This window comes from Martes martes, assembly GCF_963455335.1.
Source record: "Martes martes genome assembly, chromosome: 5".
Classification (NCBI taxonomy): domain Eukaryota; kingdom Metazoa; phylum Chordata; class Mammalia; order Carnivora; family Mustelidae; genus Martes; species Martes martes.
The window spans coordinates 112,895,057-112,921,603 of NC_137892.1; the positions used below are offsets into that span (position 1 = coordinate 112,895,057).

Here is a 26,547-nt window from a genome sequence, read left to right on the forward strand (position 1 = left end):
GGGCACATACCTCAATATCGAAGTCATCTATGAAAAACCCACAGCAAATATCATTCTCAATGGAGAAAAACTGAGAGTTTTTCCACTAAGGTCAGGAACACGGCAGGGATGTCCATTATCACCACTGCTATTTAACATAGTACTAGAAGTCCTAGGCTCAGCAATCAGACAATAAAAGGAAATTAAAGGCATCCAAATCGGCAAAGAAGTCGTCAAACTATCACTCTTTGCCGATGATATGATACTTTATGTGGAAAACCCAAAAGACTCCACTCCAAAACTGCTAGAACTCATATGGGAATTCAGTAAAGTATCAGGATACAAAATCAATGCACAGAAATCAGTTGCATTTATACACCAACAGCAAGACAGAAGAAAGACAAATTAAGGAGTTGATCCCATTTACAATTGTACCCAAAACCATAAGATACCTAGGAATAAACCTAATCAAAGGGGCAAAGAATCTGTACTCAGAAAACTATAAAGTACTCATGGAATAAACTGAGGAAGACACAAAGAAATGGAAAAATGTTCCATGTTCATGGACTGGAAGAACAAATATTGCAAAAATGTCTATGCTACCTAAAGCAATCTACACATTTAATGCAATCCCTATCAAAATACCATCTTTTTTTTTTTTCAAAGAAATGGAACAAATAATCCTAAAATTTATATGGAATAACCAGAGGAATGCTGAAAAAGAAAGCCGAAGTTTGGGGCGCCTGGGTGGCTCAGTGGGTTAAGCCACTACTTTTGGCGCAGGTCATGATCTCTGGGTCCTGATATCAAGTCCCACATCGGGCTCTCTGCTCGGCGGGGAGCCTGCTTCCCTCTCTCTCTCTCTCTCTCTCTCTCTCTGCCTACTTGTGATCTCTCTCTGTCAAATAAATAAATAAAATCTTAAAAAAAAAAAAAAGGAAAGAAAGAAAGCCGAAGTTGGTGGCATCACAATTCCGGACTTCAAGCTCTATTAACAAAGCTGTCATCAAGAAAGTATGGTACTGGCACAAAAACAGATACATTCATCAATGGAACAGAATAGAGAGCCCAGAAGTAGATTCTCAACTCTTTGGTCAACTAGTCTTCGACAAAGCAGGAAAGAATGTCCAATGGAAAAAAGACAATCTCGTCAACAAATGGTGTTGGGAAAATTAGACAGCCACATGCCGAAAAATGAAACTGGACCATTTCCTTACTCCACACATAAAAATAGACTCAAAATGGATGAAAGATCTCAATGTGAGAAAGGAATCCATCAAAATCCTGCAGGAGAACACAGGCAGCAAACTCTTCAACCTCAGCCACAGCAACTTCTTCCTAGACACATCGCCAAAGTCAAGGGAAGCAAGGGCAAAAATAAGCTATTGGGACTTCATCAAAATCAAAAGCTTTGCACAGCAAAGGAAACAGTCAACAAAACCAAAAGACAACTGACAGAATGGGAGAAGATATTTGCAAATGACATATCAGATAAAAGGCTAGTATCCAAAATCTATGAAGAACTTATCAAACTCAACACCCAAAGAACAAATAATCCAATCAAGAAATGGGCAGAAGACATTTCTGCAAAGAAGACATCCAGATGGCCAACAGACACATGAAAAGTGCTCCACAATATTCGGCATCAGGGAAATAAAATCAAAACCACAATGAGACACCACCTCACACCAGTCAAAATGGCTAAAATGAGCAAGTCAGGAAATGACAGGTGCTGGTGAGGATGTGTAGAAAGGGGAACTCTCCTACACTGTTGGTGGGAATGCAAGCTGGTACAGCCACTCTGGAAAACAGCACAAAGTTTCCTCAAAAAGTTGAAAATAGAGCTACCCTATGACCCAGCAATTGTACTACTGGGTATTTACCCTAAAGATACAAATGTAGTGATCCAAAGGGGCACGTGCACCCTAGTGTTTATAGCAGCAATGTCCATAATAGCCAAACTATGGAAAGAACCTAGATGTCCATCAATAGCTGAATGGATAAAAATGTGACACACACACACACACACACACACACACACACACACACACGGAATACTATGCAGCCATCAAAAGAAACGAAACCTTGCCATTTGCAACTACATGAATGGAACTAGAGGGTATTATGCTGAGCGAAATAAGTCAATCAGAAAAAGAAAATTATCATATGATCTCCCTGATATGAGCAAGTTGAGAGGCCAAGCTGGGGATTTGAGGGGTAGGGAAGGAAAAAAATGAAACAAGATGGGATCGGGAGGGAGATAAACTATAAGAACTCCTTATCTCACAAAACAAACTGAGGGTTGCTGGGAGAAGTGGGGTAGGGTGAGGGTAGTCTGGTTATAGACATTGGGGAAGGTATGCGCTATGGTGAGTGCTGGAAAGCATGTAAGTCTGATGATTCACAGACCTAAACCCCTGGGGCTAATAATACATTATATGTTAATAAAAAATTAAAAAAAATTTTTAAAACCCACAGCAATTAAAAAATAATTTAAAATAGAAGCTATGAAATTCCTGCTATGTACAGAACTCTCATGAATAAGTAATTTGGGTTAAAGATGAAATTAAAGTATTTGTGTTTCAAATAAATAAACAAATAAAAATAAAAATAGAAAACAACAAAACAAAACAAAACAAAAAGCCTACAAATGTTGAAGAAAAGAGTATGGGGAGACACCCAGCTGGCTCAGTTGGTAGAGCATCCAAGTCCCGGTCTGAGGGTCACATAGTTCAAGCCCCACGTTGGGTGCAGAGCCTACTTAAAAAAAATAAAAATTTAAAGATAAATAAACCAATTACAAATACAGGAATTTTAACATCCAATTTCTAGAGATAGAATTAGGTACATTTAAATTCAATTTACAATTAGGTACATATAAATTCAACTCATTTGCATGGCAAAATACAGAATTTCAGAAGTACTTAGACTAAAGAAGTTACAGGAATAATTTATCCTCTTTAAAATTTTTTAAAGGCTCCCAGGTGGCTCAGTCAGTTAAGTGTCTGACTCTTGATTTCGGTTGGAATCATGATCTCCAGGTTGTGGGAGTCAGCACAGAGTCAACTTATCCCTCTTCTATTCCTCCCTCAGTTGCACACTCTCTCTAATAAATAAAAATCTTTTAAAATTTATTTCTAAAATATTAAATGCTCATTATAGAAAACTCAGAAAATATTAAAAAATCATGAAGAAAAAACCCACTTGTAATTCTACTTATAGAGGAAAACTCCTATTGTCTTAGTCAGAAAGTATAGCTAGCTCTAGAGTGTATAAGCACAGGTTCCTCCACACACCCCAAGCTCTTCCTCTAGGTACTTGGTAAGTCCACTGCTACTTTCTGTTAATCACCTGTGCTCTAGGCATTTCCACAATATATCCTGTGAAATAGATAATATTACTCCCACTTAACCCTAAAAGGAAACTTGAAACTCAAAGGAAAAATAACTTGCTAGAAGCAAGCGGTAGAACCACATTCGAAATCAGATTTGGCTGTTTATTTGTTACACCTAATACGGTCCTCAAGTTAGAAAATTCTCTCTTGACTAATCTACACAGTTGAAGTAAAATCTACTGCCTTATTTAAGGCTAATGATATGATGTGGTTTGCAAAGAGACAGAATTTAGACTCCAACAGTAATTTATCCCAAAGGTTTTATTGGACAGTTGGATGTTTCCTATTTCCTGCTGGAAGTGTCTCAAATGATTGCTATTTTATACTAAAACTCAAAATAAGCAAATATCTTTAACTACATAGGACAGTATTTTAAACATGTAACAAAAATAGTCTGAGAAATATTTAAGATACATTCTGTTCTTCACACATTCAGGTTGATTGATCAAGCTCTTTTCCTTTTGGTAATGAATTTTTCCTAAATTCATTCTTATGCCACAGACTGACACACTCAGGACCTGTGGAATATATACCTGTGAGCTTTTGGTATGATCTGTGGATATACAGTAGAACAGAAAGTCTCAAACTTGAATGTTTTATACATTGGGCTCATTAAAAGCATGCTCTAAAATTCCACACAACCTAAAGTACATCATTAAAGAAACTAATAATTAAATAAATTGTGGTTCATTCACTGATATATATACCGCCACGAAAGAATACCTAGTTCCTTCCCTTTGGTGCTCTGCAGGTAGGTTTGTGGTAGCTCCTGTGGCTGTTGGTGCAGTACACTGTGTGGGCTAGGGGAGGGAAAGAGTGGCCTCAACTAGGTACAGTAACTGTCATGGTCACTGTCATCGGGGCCGTGGCCCAGGGGTCAGAAATGCTCAATTGGCTCGTGGAGGTCTGTGATGAGGGTAGCAGGAAAACTGTGTGATCAGAATGGTTCTTATAGATAACTTGAGCCAATTAGTAAGCATATTAAGAATTATAGGAACTAGATTTCTCACATCAGAGAATGGAGCTGCACAGAAAAGAATGGAGCAATACTGGCATTGAAGTATCAACGTGAATTTGTTTCTTTTATAGAGAGATGTCAGAAAAAGTCGAGGTCATGAAAGAGAACACAACACTGAATAACGGTTGCAGGTTGAATCCTAAGCAAAATGGTAAGAAATGCCACAAATAATCCTGGACTGGATAGACTTATAAAGGACATTACTGGCACAACGTATGTGAATGGGGTCTGTGAAGTAGGTAATAGTGTATCAATGTTAATTTCTTGATTCTGATGGTTATATTATGGGGTTATGTGGAAGAGCATCTTGATTTTTTTACACTGATGCTTATATAGCAGGTGGGTGACTTGGAATCATATCTGCAATTTACTCTTGAACGGCTCGGAAAAAAAAAAAACATACTTTGTGTATGTAAAGAGAAAGAGAAAGTGATAGGATAAATGTGGCTAAGTGTTGATAATTGCAAACTATGGAAGGGGAATACAGACATTCCTGTGCTATTATGACAACTTTTCTGTTAAGATTGAAATTTCAGGGGCTCCTGATGGGCTTAGTCAGTGGAGCACATGACTCTTGATCTCAGGGTTTTGAGTTCAAGCCCCATGTTGGATGTAGAGATCACTTAAAAATAAAATCTTAAAAAAAAGAAAAAGGATTGAAATTTCAAAGTGAATAGTAAAACAAAAACAAAAACAAAAAACACAGACATTCTTTATAACTAATTTGGAATAAACTCTAAGGCATATAAAGTTTTTAAAAGCACAGAAAATTTTTTATTTTATGATGCTATTTGTATAAAGAAGGGATGGTGACATACACATGTAATGAGTATATTCTTGTCTTACTATACAGAGTGCCTGCAGAAACATACCAGGATCTGATCTACATTGATCTCTTCCACGGATGGAAAATCAGTAGCTAGAGAAGAATGAGAAAGGTTTTTTACTCTGAAACTTCTCAATTTTGTCCTATGTGCAATTAAATAACTTAAAAAAAAAAAGGAGCTTTAATCCAGTGGTTGCCAAATCCAAGTACCAGGCTGCTTACTTTGGAAGCATCCAGAGAAAATTTAAAACTAGATTAGCAGGTCTCAATTCCAGAAATTCTGTTTCAGTGAGTCCAGGTTAGGGGTTAGGTACCACCAAAATTTCCCTAATCACAAATTATAACATGGTGTGGGAATTGGTCCTTCAAACAAATCATCCAAACCTGATTCTTTCTAAACCTAAAACTCTAAGTAAATTAGGAACTTAGAAATACTTTTTTTTAGGAATACTTTTTGTCCAATGGATGATAAAATCATAACCTAGGGAAAGGATACCCCAGAAGTGAAATCAGAAAACCAGGATTCACAATGAACCCTCAATAGAAGCCAAGTCATACACCTCATTCTACCATGCTGATTCCTTATTAAGGACCAAAAATATCCTTGAGGCTAAGGTTACCTCAATGATACTCTGCATAGATAATACATTCAAATACTCTGCATTCTTCAGAAGGAACATTCTACGTAAATATGTGGCAAGATTACATAGTTATTTTTAGTTAAAAAACAATCAGATGGCACAAGTAGATACAGTATCTGTAACATTCTAGGTCTCAAGTAGAGTTCACCAGGGTTCATTTTATTATTTATATCTCAATAGATCTTAACTATATTTTCTTATATGCATCAGATGTTACATAAGAATGTAATTTTTAAAAATTAAAGCAACAAATAACAGTGAGTTTAGATGCTTGGTCCTTATGGTTATAAAGTAAATAAAAGAAAACTAAGCATTACCATGCCAGCAGTACATATTTATTATTCTTTAATGGCCAAAAGACTTACAAGGCCCATCATTATTAGTATAACCACAGATATGAAATATCACTTAGTGACATGGAGTGAAAAGGACAGTTTTACACATATTAAAAAAATACATACACATACACACATACTCTCTGTCAATTGCTCACCATACACTGCTACAAAAGCAGGAGGCATCAGGCTACAGGAGTTCCAATATACATAACACGTTGAAATATCTCAAGCTTAAAAACTGCATGTAAGTTGCAAAAATAAAGTTTCTTTCTTCAAACATTTTGATCAGAGCTCAAGCAATGCAAATAATGAACACCAATGATTTTTGTACTACTAACTCACTTTAAAACATAAAAAAGGTCAACAGTTGCAAAAGTCCTGAAAATGTAGAGGTTATAGGAATGAATAATGCATTTCATCCAAGAGAAAGTCTACAGTAGATCTGTCTCATCCTGGCTCGTAAATATTTAAGAATCATAATTTACTATACTCAAACAAAGTTAAGCCAGAACAAAATGATAAAAAGAAAAATCATTTCTTCAACTGAGGCATTATTGCCCTTAATTTCTTTAGACAATTTCACTAGTGCAAGAGCATCATTTACCTGAAAGATCATGAGTCACAATTAAAGAGCACTCATACAAAACTATTTCCTTTTTTCTTTAAAAAGTGCCACATACTATACTTCTCAATTAAAAAAAAAAAACCTGCACATACACTAATGAAAGACCGTTTGCCTCCATCTCTTGTCAATGAGGAAAGGCCAGAGTGATTCTTTGATTCCAATTCTAAATGGTGTTCTCTGGCCAATGCCCAAGGTCTCTAATTTGGTGCAGTCAAGCTGAGCATTTCTTGGACGTTGTGCTCCTAAGACAGGACTGTCAGTTATCTTTAAAGAAAAATAAAAACAAAAAAATTAAAGATAAATACAACTATGTTGCAGTTTTATAGTCTATATTTCACTTTGCCCTTAACTGCAAATCTGATCTGATCCCTGCAAAAATACAAATAATCAAGACAAGACTTTTCCTATAAACTTCACCAATACTCATGGGCTTCCTTGTACAGGATAATTTAGAGATAAGTAACAATATAAACCACCAACTTACAAGTTCACTTTAATTAGTACCAAAAAATGAAGTTACCCAGTATTTCTAAAGCAACATGAAAAGTTTTATCAGTAATACAAAATATTAAAAAAAAATACAAAATATAGCTTTCAACAAGTGAGGTTTAAAACACCATGTACTTACAGGTCTTAAGTGACTGCTGGGAAGGTTGAAGGCATCTGCAATTGCACATGCCATTTCATACTTAGTCATCTGTTCGTTGCCAGACCAGTGAAAGGTTCCCTTAATTGATGGATCCTAATAACGACATAAAAATTCAAAACATTTTCAACTTTTTGACTTGAGTGGAATAACAGATTGGACAAAAAAACTAATTTAAAAGTGCAGGAATTAAAACGCATCCCTCCTTTCTGGAATGCTCCCCAGGAGATATCTAAAATCAAATTCCTATAAATATACCCAGCTAAGCATAAAAAACAATTTCTAGAATTTAGGCTTAAGAATTTTTTTTTTAAATAAAAATATAAATGGCTCCAAATTTTATTTAGTGGGAATCGTAAGAATGATTACAGATTTTTACAGAAACACAGGCCAATTTAATGAGTATTTCTAATTATCCTCAGCTAAAATAAAAATCTAACAGAACCATTTTGCAGTATGAGCTAATTAGGCATGACATCCTTAAATAGTTCCATAGTACATATTTAAAATATACATTTTTATATGTTAAAAAACTACAAACTATTATTAACATCCTAAACTCAGTAACTCTCACCTTTCTATTAAGATTCTAGTCAGAGACAAGAATCCATAGTGTATGAGAAAAATATTCAAACACAAGAGCATAATATTTTTACTATTCACAAATATAGCCTACTATCTGCAAACTACTTTTGTTTGGTCGCCCTGTAGTTTGAAAAAAGTTTTACATAAAAACTTGTATTTATTTATTTATATTATTATAAAGATATATATTATTATGTATAATAATAAAGAAAACAAAAACACTTTGACTTTCACTTGTTGATGGCAGTTAAGAACTCCTCCTTCCAAAGATTCTCACCAGCATTCTCTTTTCTGCTAACTGGCGACATACAGTAGCTACATCTTTGACATGTGTAGGGAACCTCTGCTGCCAGTGGTCCATGTTAGCTGACTTGTTACTGAACTGCACTTTATCAAACATAACAGTCACAGCACTTTCTTCAAGCTTTTCAACCTCTCCATACAGAACAGGAATTCTCAAAACAGCAGCTCCTAGGAATTAATAAAAACAGGTAATTTTTTAAAGCTGACTGGTTCTTAAGTCTTGATATAAAATGAAAGTATGTAGATTTAAATAATACTGCAACAGGGGGATGCCTGGGTGGCTCAGTGGGTTAAGTGTTTGCCTTCGGCTCAGGTTATGATCCCAGGATCCTGGGATGGAGCCCCACCACATCAGGGTCCCTGCTTAGCAGAGAACCTGCTTCTCCCTCACATTCTGTTGTTCCCCCTGCTTGTGCTCGCATACCCACACTCTCTCAAATAAAAAAATTAAAATTAAAAAAAATATATTGTTGTAGAAAATTTGCAACATACCAAAATGACATAGTTCACCTATAACACCCATTTAACAAATATTATACTGAGTATTTTCATTTTTATTTTTTTTAAAGATTTTATTTATTTATTTGACAGAGAGAGAGATCACAAGTAGGCAGAGAGGGGTGGGAAGGAAGCAGGCTCCCTGCTGAGCAGAGAGCCCGATGCGGGGCTCGATCCCAGGACCCTGAGATCATGACCTGAGCTAAAGGCAGAGGCTTAACCCACTAAGCCACCCAGGTGCCCTATACTGAGTATTTTTAAAGGTCTCTGTCATTTGGGGTATTTTTATATATTATTTTTAACAGTCATAATAATGAAGAAATTAAACTGATATGACAACTAAATGCAATGAGTGATCCTTGACTGGGTCCTAGATTAAAAAATAAAATGCAATGAAGGACATTATTGGGACAAGTGGGAAAATTCCTACATAGATGATATATTATAGTATAACACCATATTAATGTTAAATTTCCCGAGTGAGATAACTACACTGTAATTATGTAAAGAACATTCCTGTTAGAAGATAAATAACATAGGGGTGCCTGGGTGGCCTAGTCAGTTTAGTATCTGACCCTTGGTTTCGGTTCAGGTCATGATCTCAGGGTTGTGAGACTGAGCCCCACATGCGGCTCTGTGTTCAGTGGGAAATCTGCTTAAAGATTCTCTCCCTTTGTTCCTCCCCCCACCCCAAAATCAATCAATCAATCAATCAATCTTTTAAAAAAGATAAACAGGGGCCCCTGGGTGGCTCAATGGGTTAAGCCTCTGCCTTCAGTTCACGTCTAGGATCAAGCCCCTTATCGGGCTCTCTGCTCAGCAGGGAGCCTGCTTCCTCCTCTCTCTCTGCCTGCCTCTCTGCCTACTTGTGATCTCTCTCTGTGACAAATAAATAAATAAAATATTTTAAAAAATAAAACTGAATTAAATAAATAAATAAAAATAAAAATAAAAAAGATAAACAGCATGGTGAAATATTTTGGGGTGAATTTTAACTAATTCCCAACAAGTTCAGTGAAAAACACACACACACACACAACCATGACACACAACAAGTGGTGAAGCTATATTAAAGTTATGCGAGTGTTTCACCACATAATTCTTGGAACCACTGACTAAGAAATTATGAGCTTTCAGATTTTATGTAGGTCCCTACTGAGCAGTTACAAAAGACTTTGGATAATGAACACTTTAACTGAAAATTAACAACTTTTTAATTTAATTAACATACTGGATAACCACGTATAGATATGTATTCAAGGATGATTCCTGCAGGATAATTTGTAATACCAAAGGGGAAAAGAAAAAACCCCACCTGGAAATCTAAATGCCTATAAGCATGGAATCTACACTACAGGATGCTTCTCAAAGACTGTATAGTCTAAGGCAGTGCAAGGAATCATTAAATCAAGTACTATGCAGCCACTGATAGGAAAAGATAATCCAGAGATGACTCAATATGTAGTGAAAGACAAATATTCGAGGGACCAGATTACAAAACGAAATCCTCCATTTTTAGAAAATTCACAAAAAATACTTTCATACCTAACCACATCTGGTGTTTCTCAGAGGCAAGATTATAAAAGAACTTCTACCCTTTACAATTTTTATTTTATTTTTTTTCCAATAAGGGTATTACTTTTTATATTCAGTACATATATGTGTGTGTATATACACACACATATATAGGGAAAAAGAAGAGCCATATAAACAGAAATTCAAAAACTGGGGCACCTTGGTGGCTCAGTCAGTTAAGCATCTGACTCCTGATTTTGGCTCAGGTCATGATCTCAGTGTTGTGAGATCAAGCCCCGCCCTGGGCTCCACACTGGGTATGAAGCCTGCTTGAGATTCTCTCTCTCCTTCTCCATCTGCCCCTCCCCCCAACCTTCTTGTCCCTCCAGATCTTAAAAAAAAGAAAGAAAGAAATTTAAAAATTGTACAAAAAATTACAAATACCTCAATCTAGGAGAAATGATAGACCTGTTTTTTGAAAGTATATTATAAATATTTATACTATAAGATTTCTGTCCTTTATACAATAACATTTTTTTAATCTAAGCTCTAAACCCAATATGGGGATTGAACTCACGACCCCAAGATCATCAAGAATTACATACTCTACTGACTGAGCCAGCCAGATGCCCCTATACAATGACATTCATGTATATACTAATACTGGAAAAAGTCTGCAAGGATTCATAAATTCGTCAGGATTTCTAAAATTCTTATTTTTCATTTTTATTAACTACATTCTCTAATTTTTCTCCAATGATTTATGCTAATTTTTTCAAAATTTTGTATGTCTTATATATAGCATACCATATATATGTATATATATACATATGTGTGTGTCTGTGTGTGTGTGTGTGTGTTTCTCAGTATCATAAAAGAAATCCTCAAACAATCAAAACTATCAGGAGCTAAAGAAATGTGTCTTACCTAAATTGTTCTCTAGGACAGCCTTTTCTCCTTCTAATTTTGTTTTGCCATACAGATTTAGGGGACTTGGTACGTCTTCCTCTCTATAAGGTGGATTTGTTCCATCAAATACATAATCTGAGCTAATGTAGATTAGAAACGCTCCAATTAAAGCTAAAAAAGACAGACAGACATAAAAGAAATAAAATAATCTATCAAACTATTATATAACGTCACTCTGCACTGGCATTTATAATAGCTTATTCATCATATATAAACAAATCTCTTCTAAGCGATCTAGAAACCTTTGACCTTTATAAACTCAGCAATTATTTAATATTTTGCAAAGATTTTATAAAGTCATCATTACCTGCTTCCTTTGCTAAATTCCCAGAAGCATTCACATTAAGCTGAGAAGCAGCATCTGGCTGATTTTCCACAACATCTGGCCTTCTCTCTGCTGCACAGTGTACTATGACATGGGGCTAGAAGGTAAACATTGATGTATTTTTAACCCAAAAGGAGTAAAACAGGGGAGCTACAGCCTTGCAACAGTAACTCAATTCATAAAAAAGGTTTGCTAAATCAACATTCCTTCAAGTAAAGAATTGCTGTAAAATTTTTTTTTTTTTTTTAGAATTGCTGTAATAGTTTTCTCATGCTTCCCTTTTCCAAATTTCAAACTTCCTTAAAATAAATGTAGGTGGGGCGCCCAGGTGGCTCAGTGGATTAAGCCTCTGCCTTCAGCTCAGGTCATGATCTCAGGGTCCTGCGATCCAGCCCTGCATCGGGCTCTCTGCTTAGCAGGGAGTCTGCTTTCCCCTCTCTCTCTGCTTTGCTGCTCTGCCTACTTGTGATCTCTCTCTCAAATAAATAAATAAATCTTTGAGAGATAGACAGATGAATATAGATAAATAAATACATAAATAAGTAAGTGTAGGCCCTGAAAAGGAAAGAGAAATTTAGTAATCCCTAGGCAAAACCAGATAAACTTAATGTCAACAACTATTATTTTTCAATCAAAATAAGCTTTATTCTCTAATTTGGATGGCAGAAAAGAACTAACATTTATACAATTAATGTGACCTAAATAATTAATTTATGTTAAAAGAATACCAATTTCAAATTAAATTCATAAATTCAAATCACTTGTATCAACCATTTAAAAAATGTTAACTATCGGGCGCCAGGGTGGTTCAGTGGGTTAAGCCTCTGCCTTCGTCTCAGGTCATGATCGTAGGGCCCTGGGACTGAGCCCCACCTTGGGCTCCCTGTTCAGTGGGGAGTCTGCTTCTCCCTCTATCTCTCTGCCTGCCCCTCTGCCTATTCGTGATCTCTCTGTCAAATCAAATCTTAAACAACAACAACAACAACCAAATGTTAACTATTCATTTAGTATGTCGCCTGTATACTAACCACTGCCCAAGGAACAAGGATTTCATATCTACGGAAAAGAAGGATATGTAAAGAGACTGTTTCAGTAGTATGTTACATACATCAAGACAGAGGAATGGGGCATCTGGCTGGCTCAGTCAGTAGAGGATGTGATTCTTGATCTTGGGGTAATGAGTTCAAGCCTCATGTGCAGCCTAGAGCTTACTTAAAAATAGTAATAATAATAACTGAATTGAAGATAAAGGAATGCACAGGGTCTTTTGTAAAGAAGGGGTATCTACTTCCCAGAGAAGATGAACCCAGGTGAAGATTCGGTAAAACTACTGACAGGCAGGGCTAACACACAAACCTGCCGGACTATCTCCATCCTTAACAACTTCTGAGGAAGCACAATCTTAGAGTTGTTTTAAAACTTGAACGTGCATAATCTGGGGTGCATCTTACAATGTCCTGGGCCCCACACAGACTTACTGAATTAAAATTTCTGGAAATGAGATCTAAATAATGAGTTCCCCAAGTGACTAATGCAGGTGTCCCTTGGACATTGTTGAAAAGAACTCTACCTCTCACAATTTGATCAGAGGTAGAACAGAAGTTAAATTTTTCAGTAACTTTACTACAGCAATGGTCAACAAGTTATTTAACCCGAGCCTGTCATCTCTAAAATGGAAATGATAATATCTACTTTGCAGTGTTACGGGTTTACAGATAGTATTAAACAGGCATTTGCATAGAAAGTCATATTTAACAAGAGAACCTCACAAACATAAGCTTTTTATAAAATGCTTTAATTCCCAAGTTTTGTCAACCTATGTTTCAACCCAATCTTTTGAATGATGGCATATACTTTGCCATGCTAACAGAAAAAAAAAGTGCACTATACAGTTGATTGTGGAATATGGGTTTGAATTACGAGTCTACTTATATGCAGATATTTTTAAATAAATACAATACCATAAATGTATTTTCTCAGTAACATTTTCTTCTCCACAGCTTATTTTATTGTAAGAATATAGTATATAACACATATACAAAATATGTGTTAATCAACCAGGCTTCCAGTCAATAGTAGGCTATTAGCAATTGTTTTGAGGAAGTAAAAAGTTATACATAGATGTTCAACTATGCAGGGATCAGCACTCCTAAGCCCTGCACTGTTCAAGGGTCAACTGCATACTCTTGCTGCTTAATAGGTTAGAGCTTAGGTACAGTAACTCTCTTGAGAGCAAGAACATTTTCTAAATCATCCAGACAACTGTTAATATAGTTTATAGACAACTCTTAGCATAGTTTATATATGTGTTAAAAGAGACAACCATACCTGAAAATCATGAATGATGTGATGAACCGCTTCAGAATCCAAAAGATTAACCTGTTCAAATTTTGGTCTTGCTCTTCTAAAACCACAGCCAAAGGCATGCCAATTATTCTGCTTAAATTCTTTATACACAGCTCTGCCAAGAAGTCCAGTGGCACCAGTAACCAGAACCCGCCTACTGGGAACGTTAACTTCCTCCTAAAAAGTGAAACAGGAGAACAAAGGATTACTTATTTTTGAAAATATTCTCTCTACAAAATTAGTCACCATTATTGTTCACTAAATACTTCCAGTCTAAGTAGTCTGCTTCATGTCCCATATTTATTAGACAATTCTTTTTTTTTTTAATTATTAGACAATTCTTAAGTTAGAACAAAGATCAAGCTGCATCAATAATTGTATCACTTAAGAAAACGTTTTACTGGGGCACCTCGGTGGCTCAGTCATTAAGCGTCTGCCTTTGGCTCAGGTCAAGCCCCACATCAGGCTCCCTGCTTGGTGGGAAGCCTGCTTCTCCCTCTCCCACTCCCCTTGTTCATGTGCCCTCTCTCGCTGTGTCTGTCAAATAAATAAATAAAATCTTTAAAAAAGAAAAAAGAAAAGGTTTTATTCATCTTATCCAAGAAAAAGAACCTAAGATGATACTGTAAGGATATACCTTGTCAAATAGATTTAGATTTGAATAAACAGCAATTTTAATTACATTCTCCATTTTATAAAAATGTACAATTAGCTTGAAGCTTACGAATTTTTTATGCCCTGATTAACTATTTGGCTGTATTCCACCAATATGCTCACAAGTTGACAATTTTGGTCTTTAGTTTGTAATCCCAAGTTTTCTTTCAAATCTCACTGATTTATCATATTCTGATAGGTTTGAGTTAGAGAATTCACATTTCACAGGAATTTATGTGGAGGAAAAATACATGTGGTCTTGACAGTAATAATAATCCAAGTTTAAGCAAACTGGTAAATGTTCCTGAGTTAACTCTAAATTTACCTTAACAGACAAGTTAAAACTAACATTGGTGGGGGAAGCCCTAACTCAGAAGATAAGGGAAAAAAGAAAAAGAAACTAAAATATTTTAATTTAAAAAATAAAATTTTTTTTTGAATTTATTTATTTGTTAGAGAGAGAGCAAGCGAGCACAGGCAGACAGAGTGGTAGGCAGAGGCAGAGGGAGAAGCAGGCTCCCCGCGGAGCAAGGAGTCCGATGTGGGACTCGATCCCAAGACGCTGGGATCATGACCCGAGCTGAAGGCAGCTGCTTAACCAACTGAGCCACCCAGGCGTCCCGAAACTAAAATATTTTAAACTAATCTATGTTCTTACATGGCAAAGAAAAAATTCCTTACACAATGAAATTAAAAGGAACAACTATTTAGAAAAAAATTGTTTCCAAACCAGTTTAAAAACTTCCATTCTTCCCAAAGATGGATAACACCAAATTTCCCAAACTCTTGAATAAAATCAACATTTACTATTTTAAAAACCACCAATAAAAAGTTTTATTAGGGGAGCCCCTGCGTGGCTCAGTGTGTTAAGCCTCTGCCTTCGGCTCAGGTCACGATCTCAGGGTCCTGGGATCAAGCCCCCCATCAGGCTCTCTGCTCAGCTGGGAGCCTGCTTCCCCCCTTTCTCTACCTGTCTCTCTGCCTGCTTGTGATCTCTCTCTCTCTCTCTGTCAAATAAATAAATAAAATCTTTAAAAAAAGAGAGAGAAAAAAAAGTTTTATTAGGGGCACTTTGCTTGCTGTGTCAGTATAGCATATGACTCTTGATCTCAGGGTCATAAATTTAAGCCCAGGTTTGATGTGCAGCCTACTTCAAAAAAGAATTATTATATTTTATCAATTTGCAGTCTTTTTACTTCAAGTGCTATGGTCACCTATTCTGAGATGTCAAAAACTTCAAACAAGCACGGTGCCTGGGTGGCTCGATGGGTTAAACATCTGCCTTTGGCTGGGGTCATGATCCCAGGGTCCTGGGATTAAGTCCCACATGGGGCTCCTTGCTCAGCAGGGAGTCTGCTTCTCCTTCTCCCTCTGCTGCTCCCCTGCTCACGCTCTCTCTTGCTCCCGCTCTCTCAAATAAATAAAATCTTAAAAAAAAAAAAAAACACTTTAAACAAGCATACAATAACTAAAGATCTTTGTTAGTCCTCAGTTCAGCAGAATAATTTAGCACTATGTTTTTTTTTTAAAAGAAGGCCACCACAGGGCGCCTGGGTGGCAACAGTTAGGCCTCTGACTCTTGGTTTCAGCTCAGGTCCTTATCTCAGAATTGTGAGACTGAGTCCAGTACTGGACTCCATACTCAGCTGGGAATCTGCTTGAGATTTTTTTCTCTTGCACCCTCTGCCCCTCCAGCTTATATGCACATGCACGCTTGTGCTCTCTTTCTCTGAGATAAATAAACAGTAAAATACATAAATAAATAAATAAAATAAAAAGCCACCTAAATTAGGTATTCCTACCATACGAAAAATCTGAAATGAAAGGGTTGACAGCAACAGCATGGGGAGGGGGACCCCGGACCTGGTTTCTGATCAGGTCGTAATCTCAAAGTAGTGTGATGGAGCCCCATATTGGGCTCTCCTCGGAGTCTGCCTGTCCCTCTCCCTCCCCGCTTGCAGAGGTGCTCTCTCTAAAGTGAAAAAATAACATCTTTAAAAAAAAAAAAAAAAAAGGGAGACCACATAATGGTAAACTCTTAAAGATATTTTTTCCTTAGTTCAACCATTCCAAACATTTTAAAAATTGAAGGAAAAATCATCTAGGCTCTCTGTTGTAAAACTTGGCCCCAAGCCAATTGATCTATGAAAACAAGGATTTCAGCCAGCAAAATATTTTCTTTGAATTTTGGCAAGAAAACAGCCCTACAAAGACTGATTCGTAAAGAAGAGCGAACATGCCAAGTCTAGTACATAGAATCAGAAAACAATTTACACAGGATAAATACCATAAAGATCCCTGAGAAAATATAAAAGAGCTATGATTTGGTTTCTTCTGAGTTTCTCACTTTTTATTACTTCACATTAAAGAAGCAAAGGCATATGTTACAGTTCTTAGTTGGTGGTTCTTAGGGTTCATTATGTATAAGAATCATGCAGGAGGCTTTCAGATTTAGTACATCTGGGATAAGTCCTGATAATTTGTAATTCTAACAAGTTCCCAGGAATGTGCTGAAGATGGTGATTTGGGAACTGCCCTTTGAGAAGTGTAATCTTGAACTCCAGGAAAAGTCCAAGGTTTTCCTAAAGAAACATTTATCTTACTCAAAGAAGCCAAAAAATGTCATCTACCTTTCCAGAAGTGACACCTTTCCTTCCCTCTTCTCCCGTAAAAGGAAAACAAGAGTAAAGTCAAAGAACAAGTATATGTATTACACAAAGGTTACTGAACAGTGGATTCCAATCTCTGCGTACTTCACTGATTGCAAAAAGCAAACTTTTTCCTCATTTTAACATCCCTGTTAAATGAATGAAACAGGGATGTATCTTATTACTGTGTCATAGTCTGGCAGTGTCTTTTGCTTTTTAGTGCATCTTAAAATCAGAGCCCAGATAATCAAGTACATTTTAGACTTGATGGAATACAGTATTAAACTACAAGGACAGCAAGGCTCTTAGGGAATTTAATACACTTAACTTTAAAACAGAATGTGGTTGCATGGAAAAAAATACAATCTTATGTCCTTATAGCCTGGGGTAATCTGTAAGGTCCCTAGAAGAAAAGAGGAAACAGTCCACGGTAACCAGTGAACAGATGTCAATGCTCGAGAATTTTCTTTATTAAAAAAAGCAAAGATCTAAAGTGCAAGCATTTCTTAAAACGGAAATGATACTGCACAATCTTATATCTGAAAACTATCCAGTATTATGTAAGCCTACATCATAACTTCTGATCATAAGAATAGCCTTATTAAACATGCAGGGCAAATACTATTTCCAAACTGAGGAATCTGAAGCCCTGAAATGTCAAAGTCTTTACCCACAGTAAATGGAAAAGGTTGGGCCCAGACTTGTTTCTAGCTTCTATGGTCCACCCAAATACATACTGAGTTTTGTCTTAATCCTTTGACCTTCTATTTGATTTCATAATGATTAAATTTTAACTATTCTGCCATGAAATGTGGTACTGAGAAGTTACTGAAATCTCTGTTGATCAAATTCCTGATTAGTAAAATGAGGAATGTGAATAAGATGACTAAGGCTCTTCCAGCTTTACAGTTCTATATTCTAACATTTTCCATATTATCCTTAACACAGAGGGGACTGAAAAGAGTGAAAGGAGCCTCATTTACTTAAGTAATTTTTCCTCTTTTCACAGAGTTCTCTCTAGAGACTCAATGAGCACCTTCTGTCACACTACAGGAGCCAAGACAAGATTTTTGTCATTTGGTGGTTGGCAAATAAAATATGCCTCACTCTAAAATTAAAAGACCCCAAACAAAAATATTTATTTTTTACTTTCTATATATAAACAGAAATCCACCTCAAGCTTTTTAAAAGCACACTGTTTTTAGTTTTGTTTGTTTTAAAAATTTTACTTATTTGTCAGAGAGAGAGCACAAGCAGGCAGAATGGCAGGCAGAGAGAGAAGCAGGCTCCCTGCTGGACAAGGAGCCCGATGCGGGACTCGATCCCAGAACCCCGGGATCATGACAGGCGTCCCTTTATATTTATTTTTAAAAGAAAAGGAATATTCCTCTAAAAAATTACTTTGGACTGTTACTCCATAAAATACTTTAGTCTTGGAAAACTCAGGAATATCCATGCACTTCAAAGAACTCAAAATGAAGAAACTGTAGTTAATCCAAACAACAAAAAAGAGTTGAAAATACTGTCTGCTTGAAAACTTAACTTATATGTATAGTATAAAGTATCACTTTAAGTTACTCTGAGTGTACTTGCCTCTAACTACATAAACTCTTAGAAGTATGGAATTACAAGTGACCAGATTTACAGTGACCCAAAGAATTCCTGAAAAATTAAATACATATAAATAAATGTAGAGGTACAAGTTTCATTATGCTACCTAATCAAATGACATCAAACTATAGGTAATTATACAAATGGCTCTTTCAAAATGGTCAAACACTACTCTGGGACAGTGATTTCCACTTTAGCACACTTGCATTAACTTCTAAAAATGTCCCAGAAAAAGAATGAGACATCAGTAACACTTAAATAGAGATCTTCTTAAGTTTTAGTGGTAAATAAAATACTTTGCTATTTTTAGAACCTCTTAGATATGGCAGTTTCCTCTTCATTTCTTTAACTGATCCTCTCATATAACATTGCCCTGGAGGCAGATCTCTGAGTAGACATTACTGGACTCTAAGAAACTCAAGATTCCATGACTATCTAGGTGACACTGGTCTAATTACTACTGTCACCCTATTTCTACCCTTCAAGACAGTCTTAACATGTACCACCATAGTCACCTTCTCCAATGTAAGCAGTAAGGCAGTCCTCATTCTCACAAGTGAATTTTAATTCTACATGTTTTGAGAGAGCAGAAAATATGTGTCAAGATTTAGGGTGGAGGCCCCTGCCCAGCTCAGTCTGTACAGCTTGACACTCTTATCTCCGGGCTGCGAGTGTGAGCCCCACTATGGGTGCAGATTATTTTAAAATTAAAAGAATCTTTTAAAAAAAATAAGATTTAGGGTGTATCGTTTTTAGTGAAATCATGAAAACCTATTTTCATTAGTCTACTGAACTCATACTGCGAAACATTAAGCTTTACACACACACACACACACGCATACGTATGTAAACAATATGTAATATTATGCATTCAGTACTTTTGGGGGCACAAAGGAACAATACATAAGTTTTCATAGTCCATCTAGCCTAACTTTACTCCCCAAACACCAAACTGATTAGAAACACTAAATATACTCTTGGAAGCATAAAAATTCTGCAGTATCAAAAACAGCCATCTCCCACATCTCTTATTTCCGTAAGACATATCGGTCTAGGCATTAACATTCTTCTTTTCGCCATTGTTAGATACATTCTGTGGACTGAATGCTGGGAGGCCCAGAAATGAAACACAAGAATGGAGACGGAAGACGTCTGGGATAGTTCTCCCACAGTAACAATCTTCCTTTACGTAACCTCCATAGTGGTTCAAAGCCTGAGAAAGTGAAAGAGATTTGTATCTGAATCCCGGCTCCAAGCTTACTGAATGAACTTGACCGAAGCCTCATCCTGTAAACCTCAATTTTCTCCTCTGTAAAATGGAGCAAAAACAGGATCTCACCGTTATGACGATTAAATGATGCATGTAAAGTGCATACATAGTGCCTTGCACTAAGATTTCAGTAACTTGTCATCTCCAAATCCGCTATTTCTAAAAAACCACTTTCCCCTTCATTCTCAGATAAGAACTGGTAAGATCGAGAGATAGGAACAAAGAATGAAGAAGAAATTCAGAGAGATAAAACAAAACCGAAAGAGCTCTGAAAGCCCCTCTTCGTTTCCGGGAGAGAAGACCGAAACACCAGAGTGAAACCAGACCTACTCGCTTCCTGCCGCAGGACTGGAAGAGCAAACACCGACGGGTGTGCACGGAGGTAAACAAACTCGGGGGCGCCGCCCTCTCCATTCAGAGCTAGGAAGGAGGTGCTGGGGCGACTCAGAGTCAGGGGCTGGGATTTCTGCAGGATGCGCAGGGCAAATCACTCGAGCCCCCGAGACCTGGATCGTCCCCCTCTGCATTCGCAATTCCTACGAGACCCCCGGGCCGACTCCCTCACCTCCACCAGCCGGCAGCTCCCGGGAACAAAGTGGATGGAGAGCTCGTTCTCCCGCCCCACCATGCCCGCCGTCTTCGCGCCGCCGCCGCAGCGACCGCCACTTCCTCCAGCCCAGGATCGCCACGGGCCGCAGCTTCGTCGCCCTCGGCCCGCCTCCCTAGGTCCGGGCCGGCCCCCTCTCTCCGCTTCCGGCTTCCGCCGCCAAGGCCTCACCCGTTGATTGGCCACGCTTAGCCGATGCCCCAGAAAGGGGGCGGGCGCGTTCTGTACGCTCGCAGCCCACTCGCCAACTCTTAAAGGAATACACAAAACAAAGGCCTTGGCCTTAGGCAGTGAATACAAGTTTTGTGTGGGGAGGGGTTGTTTCTGTACTTTTTTCTCTCTTTGCCTTTGTTCTGGTCTAGGGTAGGACTGAACTGGATCGCCTAGAGTTTCAAGTTCCAGACTGCCCCGTGCGTAAGATCCAACTGGGCACGTAATACATAAAGGAGGAGAAAACATTTTAAAGCCAGGGGGTAGGTTTGGGGAAGACCAGGAGGAGGGAGGACATTAGACCTCCATCTCTGCAATATTAGGAGGTTGTTGGTTTGTTTTTTTAAAGGGATTTAGAGAGACAAAGAATAAAAATACAAGTGTTGGCATCTGAGTCATTAACACCTCAACAACCCATTTGTCTTTCTGGGATGCTAAAAAGTGGTACGTGTGAAATTCTAAATAAGTCAAACTATTTTTAACCAGTTAAAAATAAAAAGTTGGGGGGGTGGGGGTGGGGGAGGAATTATCCGGGAGCCTCTTCAAAATAGATTCTCGGACGGTACCCGTCAATACATAACGAGAATCTGTGGTAATAGACCCAGGGACTCTACATTTTAGTTAGCGGAAGGAACCGGACCCAGAGACCCCTTTGGAGAAGCACTCGCGTCAGGAACTGCCCGGTACGGCCCCGCGAGCTCGGCCTCCGCAACCACCGCAAATTCAAGAAACCGAGCGGAGTAACTAGACCCTCCACCACTTGCACGGCTTCCTAAAAGCACGAATCAGAAACAACAGCCCCAAGGGCTGAGAAAGACCTCGCAAGCAACTGGTTTCCCTCCCAGCTCAAAACAGCAAAATCCGCGTCCATTGGGACGCCTGTGAAATTTACTCAGGAAAAAACCCGCCATGGACCGTGTAGGGTTCGCGGGCATGCACCCAACAGACCCGAGTGTTCTGACCCAGACACGCCGGATACGGGGCTTAAAAGTCGCCCACAGGCGTGACCGCGGCTTGGATTTTTCTGAAAAGGCCTTATTTTCATAATCCCTTTTGGTTTATTTCAGAGCTAAAGACTAAGCAGCCTTTTGGAAAAGTTTTTCTTTGTCTGAGCCCCGTGAATTTCCTTTCTACCCAACCCCCCCCAACAAGAACTCATTTCTTAATTCGAGTAAACAGTCTTTCTTTGGAACGGTGGGGGAAGAGAGCCTGAAGCCCCCCCCCCAACCCCCCCCCCGCTTTCCGATTTTTATTTTTACCCAAACTGTTACTGTTAATCAATTTAGCATTATTCAGAGAGTCCTTGAGAGGGCTGCCCCAGCATTAAACATTCATAATCTGCACACAAAGAAAAGGTGAGTGTCCGTGGGTGGGTAGGGGAGGCAAATTCAAGATCCTCCTAATCCTCCTTTTTAAAATCTGGGATTTTTGTTAATTTCTAGAAGCGACGTGTGATGTAACCCGATCGTTCTGATTTTTTTAAAAAAGTGTACAGTGCGAAGATTTAAGGACATGCATATGCAATTACTATTTTTTTGATTCTCAGAGCAGCCTTGTCCAGAGTTAAGAACAAGAGTTCTCTTGCCCACCTTTGAGAATTTGGTGTGATACCTCCCAGGTAAAACCAGAGATAGTTCTAGAGGTATATGTTCATGTGTGGTTTTTATTCATTCTCTTTAAAGATTAAAGTTTTCCTATGAACAAAAATGCCACCGTTGTACATACAATATCCAAGTTCCTGTGGTGGCTAAGTCTGTAAATTCAAAGAGAGCAGCCTGGAGCTAAAGTTAAGTTAGCAGATTCAGTTCATGCTAAGACAAAGGCAGGAGCACACAATTATAGATAAAATCCTTACTTATATAGAAACTTCACCTGTATCACTGCATATAATTTGGTAAAGGAAACTGCTGTTCTGTTTTGCATTTTATTTTTGTCAGTTAATGACACTTAGCTGAAAACCTGGTTCCCAGGGTCAATAATTAAAATTGGTTGATCCCTCCATGTCCCAAAGTTACATGTTTTAAAGAAATGAATGACACCCGCTTCTTTTTTCTTTTTCTTTTTTTAACACACCCTTTTGGTTTTTACCAGATATTCACTGGGATGCTTTTTAAAGACACTAACTCCAGAATGCTTCATTTCTTGAACAGCTAGCTCTTACCTGTTCCATGTCCTCCGGCATTTCAGGCATGATTCCAAAATTATCTCAGGAAAACAGATTTGGGATGAGTCTCAGCCTCTGCCTCTTCTGCCTGGGTCTTTGTTCTGCCTGAAGAGAGCGCAGGCACGCAAAAACGTGAGCTTCAGCTTCACTCGACCTTTTAAATTAGCATTTTGATTCCAATCCCAGAATCTCATGCAGTTTTCCACATTGCAGTAAACTGGCAGCTGATTCCCCCTGGCAGTCTTGAAAATACCCAATGAGAAGTTTCATGTTTAATTGCATGTCAAGTTAGGGTCCATTAGCAAAACTATTGGGAAAACCAAATTTATTTTAAAAAGAAGAAAGGAAGAAACAAAAAAACTTCCTGTGAAGACTTGTTGCAATTTTCTCTTGCAGAAGAAAAGCAAGAGCTCACAGTTGGAAAGCCGCAGATCATGCAGTTGATTTCGTGTCCTGAAATATTTTATTCAGTTATGCCGTGTTGCAACAGAATCTAAGTAAAGTTTTTCAGTGCTTTTCCGCCCAGTGCCTTCTAATTATTTCAAAGCATAGTAAAAGGCACTGGTGGTAACAGCACCCAACAATTAAAATGCAACAGGTCATTTCTATTAACATTATGCTGCCTTCGCACTGAGAAAATGGTAGGTGGAGCAGCTTTAAGTAAAGATTTCTAGATGAATGATTTGCAAACCTGCCTGCACTATAGAAACTATGAAACAAAAGTCATTCTGTAGGAGTGAAGCCCTGTAATCTTACTTTTAACAATTTCTAGGACAATGAATACACTCCATTACATTTTGAACCACTGTTCTGGACTATGGCTTTGTAACAATTTAAGAACAACAACAAAATGCCATATAGATAGAACTAAGAAAAATACACTTAACTCTTTATATTCTAGAGACTTAGAGCACACAGCACATAGTAAACTCTGAGACATGCAGAAAATCTATAAGTCATGGAGAACTGCGCAATTTTAAAAAACTGATACGTTTTACCAAAATAAGAAATTTGTATCCATCAACAGACAGTATTAAGAAAATGACTAAGCAAATCACAAACTGGATTGGGGGGGATCTTTATACACACAAATGAAAAGGACTCATAGTCGGAATATTTAAAGAACCCCTACTGAAACTGCTTTAAAATCATAAAGTTGAGGGGGGGCCTGGCGGGCTCAGTTGGTGGAACACCGGACTCTTGATTTCGGGTGGGGGGGGCAGCGAGGGGGGTGAGTTCAAGCCCCACGTTGGGTATAAAGATTATTAAAAAAAACAAATAACTTTTTTAAAAAATGCATAATGGGCACCTGGGTGGCTCAGTTGGTTAAGTGATCCACTCTTGGTTTCTGCTCAGGGCATGATCTCAGGGTCTCAATGCTCAGCAGGGCATGTGCTTGAGATTCTCTCCCTCTCCCTCTGTTCCTCCCTCCACTCTCGCATATGGGGTACGTGCGCTCTCTCTCTCTCTCAAATAAATACATGAAATCTTTTTAAAAAATTAAAATGAAAAAAATTTAAAGCATAAAGTTGAGCAAAAATCAAATGGCTGCACTAATGCTTTCCCAAAGCTTGATTTGAAACTGAGTATCCTTTAACCTCTCTTCCACAAACCTCCCTCCTCTCTCTGCAAACCTCCCCTCTTCTGTTCTCAGCCTTTTGTTTCAGGAACCCAGTACCACCCTGAAAACTATTACAGAGGCTGGCAGCACATTCCCAATTCCTGTCGAAACTGGCGAGATCCTCTTTTTTCCCTATAAAACTTCCAGCCCCCTTCTGTAGGGGGGCTTGCAGTTTTTGAAGGCCATAGCCTGCTGCAGTTTCCTTTGCCTGGCAAAGCAATAAAGTTCTTCTTTATTCCAAACTCTATCTTCGTGTTATATTTTGGCCCCTAAGCACAAAGGTCAGTTATCAACAGCACAACTCAGTAATTTTTTTAAAAATTATTTTTAAAATGAACACATTTCAACAGATAACTTCACGAAGACATAAGAATGGCCAATTATCACATAAAAAGATGCTCAGCATCTGGGAAATGCAAACTAAAATCATATTGAAACATTGCCATCAGCCAGACCCCAAGACTTGACTTTTACTGCTCACCTATTCTTACTTGCTGACCTTTGTCCCACATTTTTCCTTAAGCTCCTCTTTCCAGCTTAGCTCAGACAAAAGACCTGCAGGAGCTGCATAGCACCCACACTGTGATGGAAAGTGAAACTACCTTTCAAGAAATAACGAATGACTGGGCAGAGTTCCCCCAAATACCACCCAGAGAAGTTTGAGCTCAAACCCTGGCTCACACCTGCACAGCTGGGTCATGGATTGACCTGTGAAGTGACCCAACAGTTAGCTTTTCCTCATTATAATACTCTATTATTATATAATACTATATGAAATCTCTACCCAAGGAAACGGGAACACAAGCCTCATTTACTCAACATATAATATATGAATAGCATGTTTCTTTTAGGTGCATGTGCGACCCTATGCCTGCCTCTACATGCAATGACCAGGATCCCTTCTGAATATTCTTCCTAACCCTAAATAAAAGGAACCACATTCACCCTTTCTTAGAGACTCAAGGCTTTGGAAGTTATTCTCTGTGATCTCCTTATTTGCTGCAAATAAAGTTTACTTTGTGTGACAACTCCACCTGGTTGTGACTCACCAAAGAGGGAACTTATGTTAGTTCAGTTACAATAACATTACATACCTAACAGAATGGCTAACTTCATATGCTGATAACTTCATATGCTGATGAGCATTTTTGGCAACTAGATTTGCTTATTCATTTTTGGCAACTAGATTGCTTATTCATTGCCAGTGGGAGTATAAAATAACACAACCATTATAGAAAACTGCTGGGCGATTTATTATAAAGTTGAACCCTTAACTCAGTAATTCCATTTCTGGATGATTACCCAGGGGAAATGAACGTATATGTACATAAAGACTTGCGCAAGAATATTAATTGCAGCTTAATTCAAAATAACCTAAAACTGGAAATAAGCCAAATATCCACTAATAGATGAACGGCTAGATTGTGGTATATTCATAGTATTGGAATATTACTTAGCTATACAAAGAAATGAACTGCATGAATGAAACTCAAAATCATTGTGCTGAGTTAAGGAAACTAAACACAAAAGAGTATGATTCCATTTATGTGAACTTCTGAAACAGTTGAAACTATCTATGATGAAAGACACTAGCTTGGGGGAGGGGAGACAGATTGATTGTGAAGGCCATAAATGAACTTTCTGGGGTAATGGAAATATTTTATAACTTTTTAAAAGTTATGTTGATATGAAATATTTTATAACTTTTTTTATGTTATGTTGATTAGCATATGGGTAACAAGGGTATACATGCT

At 37.8% G+C, this 26,547-nt stretch overlaps 1 protein-coding gene across 3 annotated transcripts; it reads right to left on the reverse strand.

Moving 5' to 3' along the window:
* Positions 1-5,138: 5,138 nt before the first annotated feature.
* MAT2B (methionine adenosyltransferase 2 non-catalytic beta subunit) lies at positions 5,139-25,377 on the reverse strand. 3 transcript variants are annotated; one of them, XM_080803906.1, is made up of 8 exons: positions 25,275-25,377; positions 23,170-23,277; positions 13,991-14,185; positions 11,645-11,759; positions 11,296-11,448; positions 8,330-8,523; positions 7,450-7,563; positions 5,139-7,085 (listed from the first exon to the last, which is right to left on the reverse strand). In XM_080803906.1, the coding sequence occupies exons 2-8, from the start codon at positions 23,197-23,199 to the stop codon at positions 6,915-6,917; spliced, it is 972 nt and encodes a 323-aa protein (XP_080660032.1). In that variant the 5' UTR covers positions 23,200-23,277; positions 25,275-25,377; the 3' UTR covers positions 5,139-6,914. The 3 variants fall into 3 exon arrangements, with proteins under 3 accessions (XP_080660032.1, XP_080660031.1, XP_080660033.1); XM_080803905.1 differs by lacking the exons at positions 23,170-23,277; positions 25,275-25,377 and adding an exon at positions 20,757-20,953; XM_080803907.1 differs by lacking the exons at positions 11,296-11,448; positions 23,170-23,277; positions 25,275-25,377 and adding an exon at positions 20,757-20,953 and having other exon boundaries at positions 5,146-7,085.
* Between the last annotated feature and the right edge of the window lie 1,170 nt (positions 25,378-26,547).

What these genes read in the sequence shown, in the direction of transcription:
- MAT2B (XM_080803905.1), bottom strand. Translation starts at nt 20,819, where the DNA reads ATGGTGGGGCGGGAGAACGAGCTCTCCATCCACTTTGTTCCCGGGAGC. An exon ending in TGTCCTAGAGAACAATTTAG is followed by an intron (nt 8,524 to 11,295) that starts GTAAGACACATT and finishes ATTAATTCCTAG; the next exon opens with GAGCTGCTGTTTTGAGAATT. An exon ending in CCAGCAGTCACTTAAGACCT is followed by an intron (nt 7,086 to 7,449) that starts GTAAGTACATGG and finishes TTTTCTTTAAAG; the next exon opens with ATAACTGACAGTCCTGTCTT.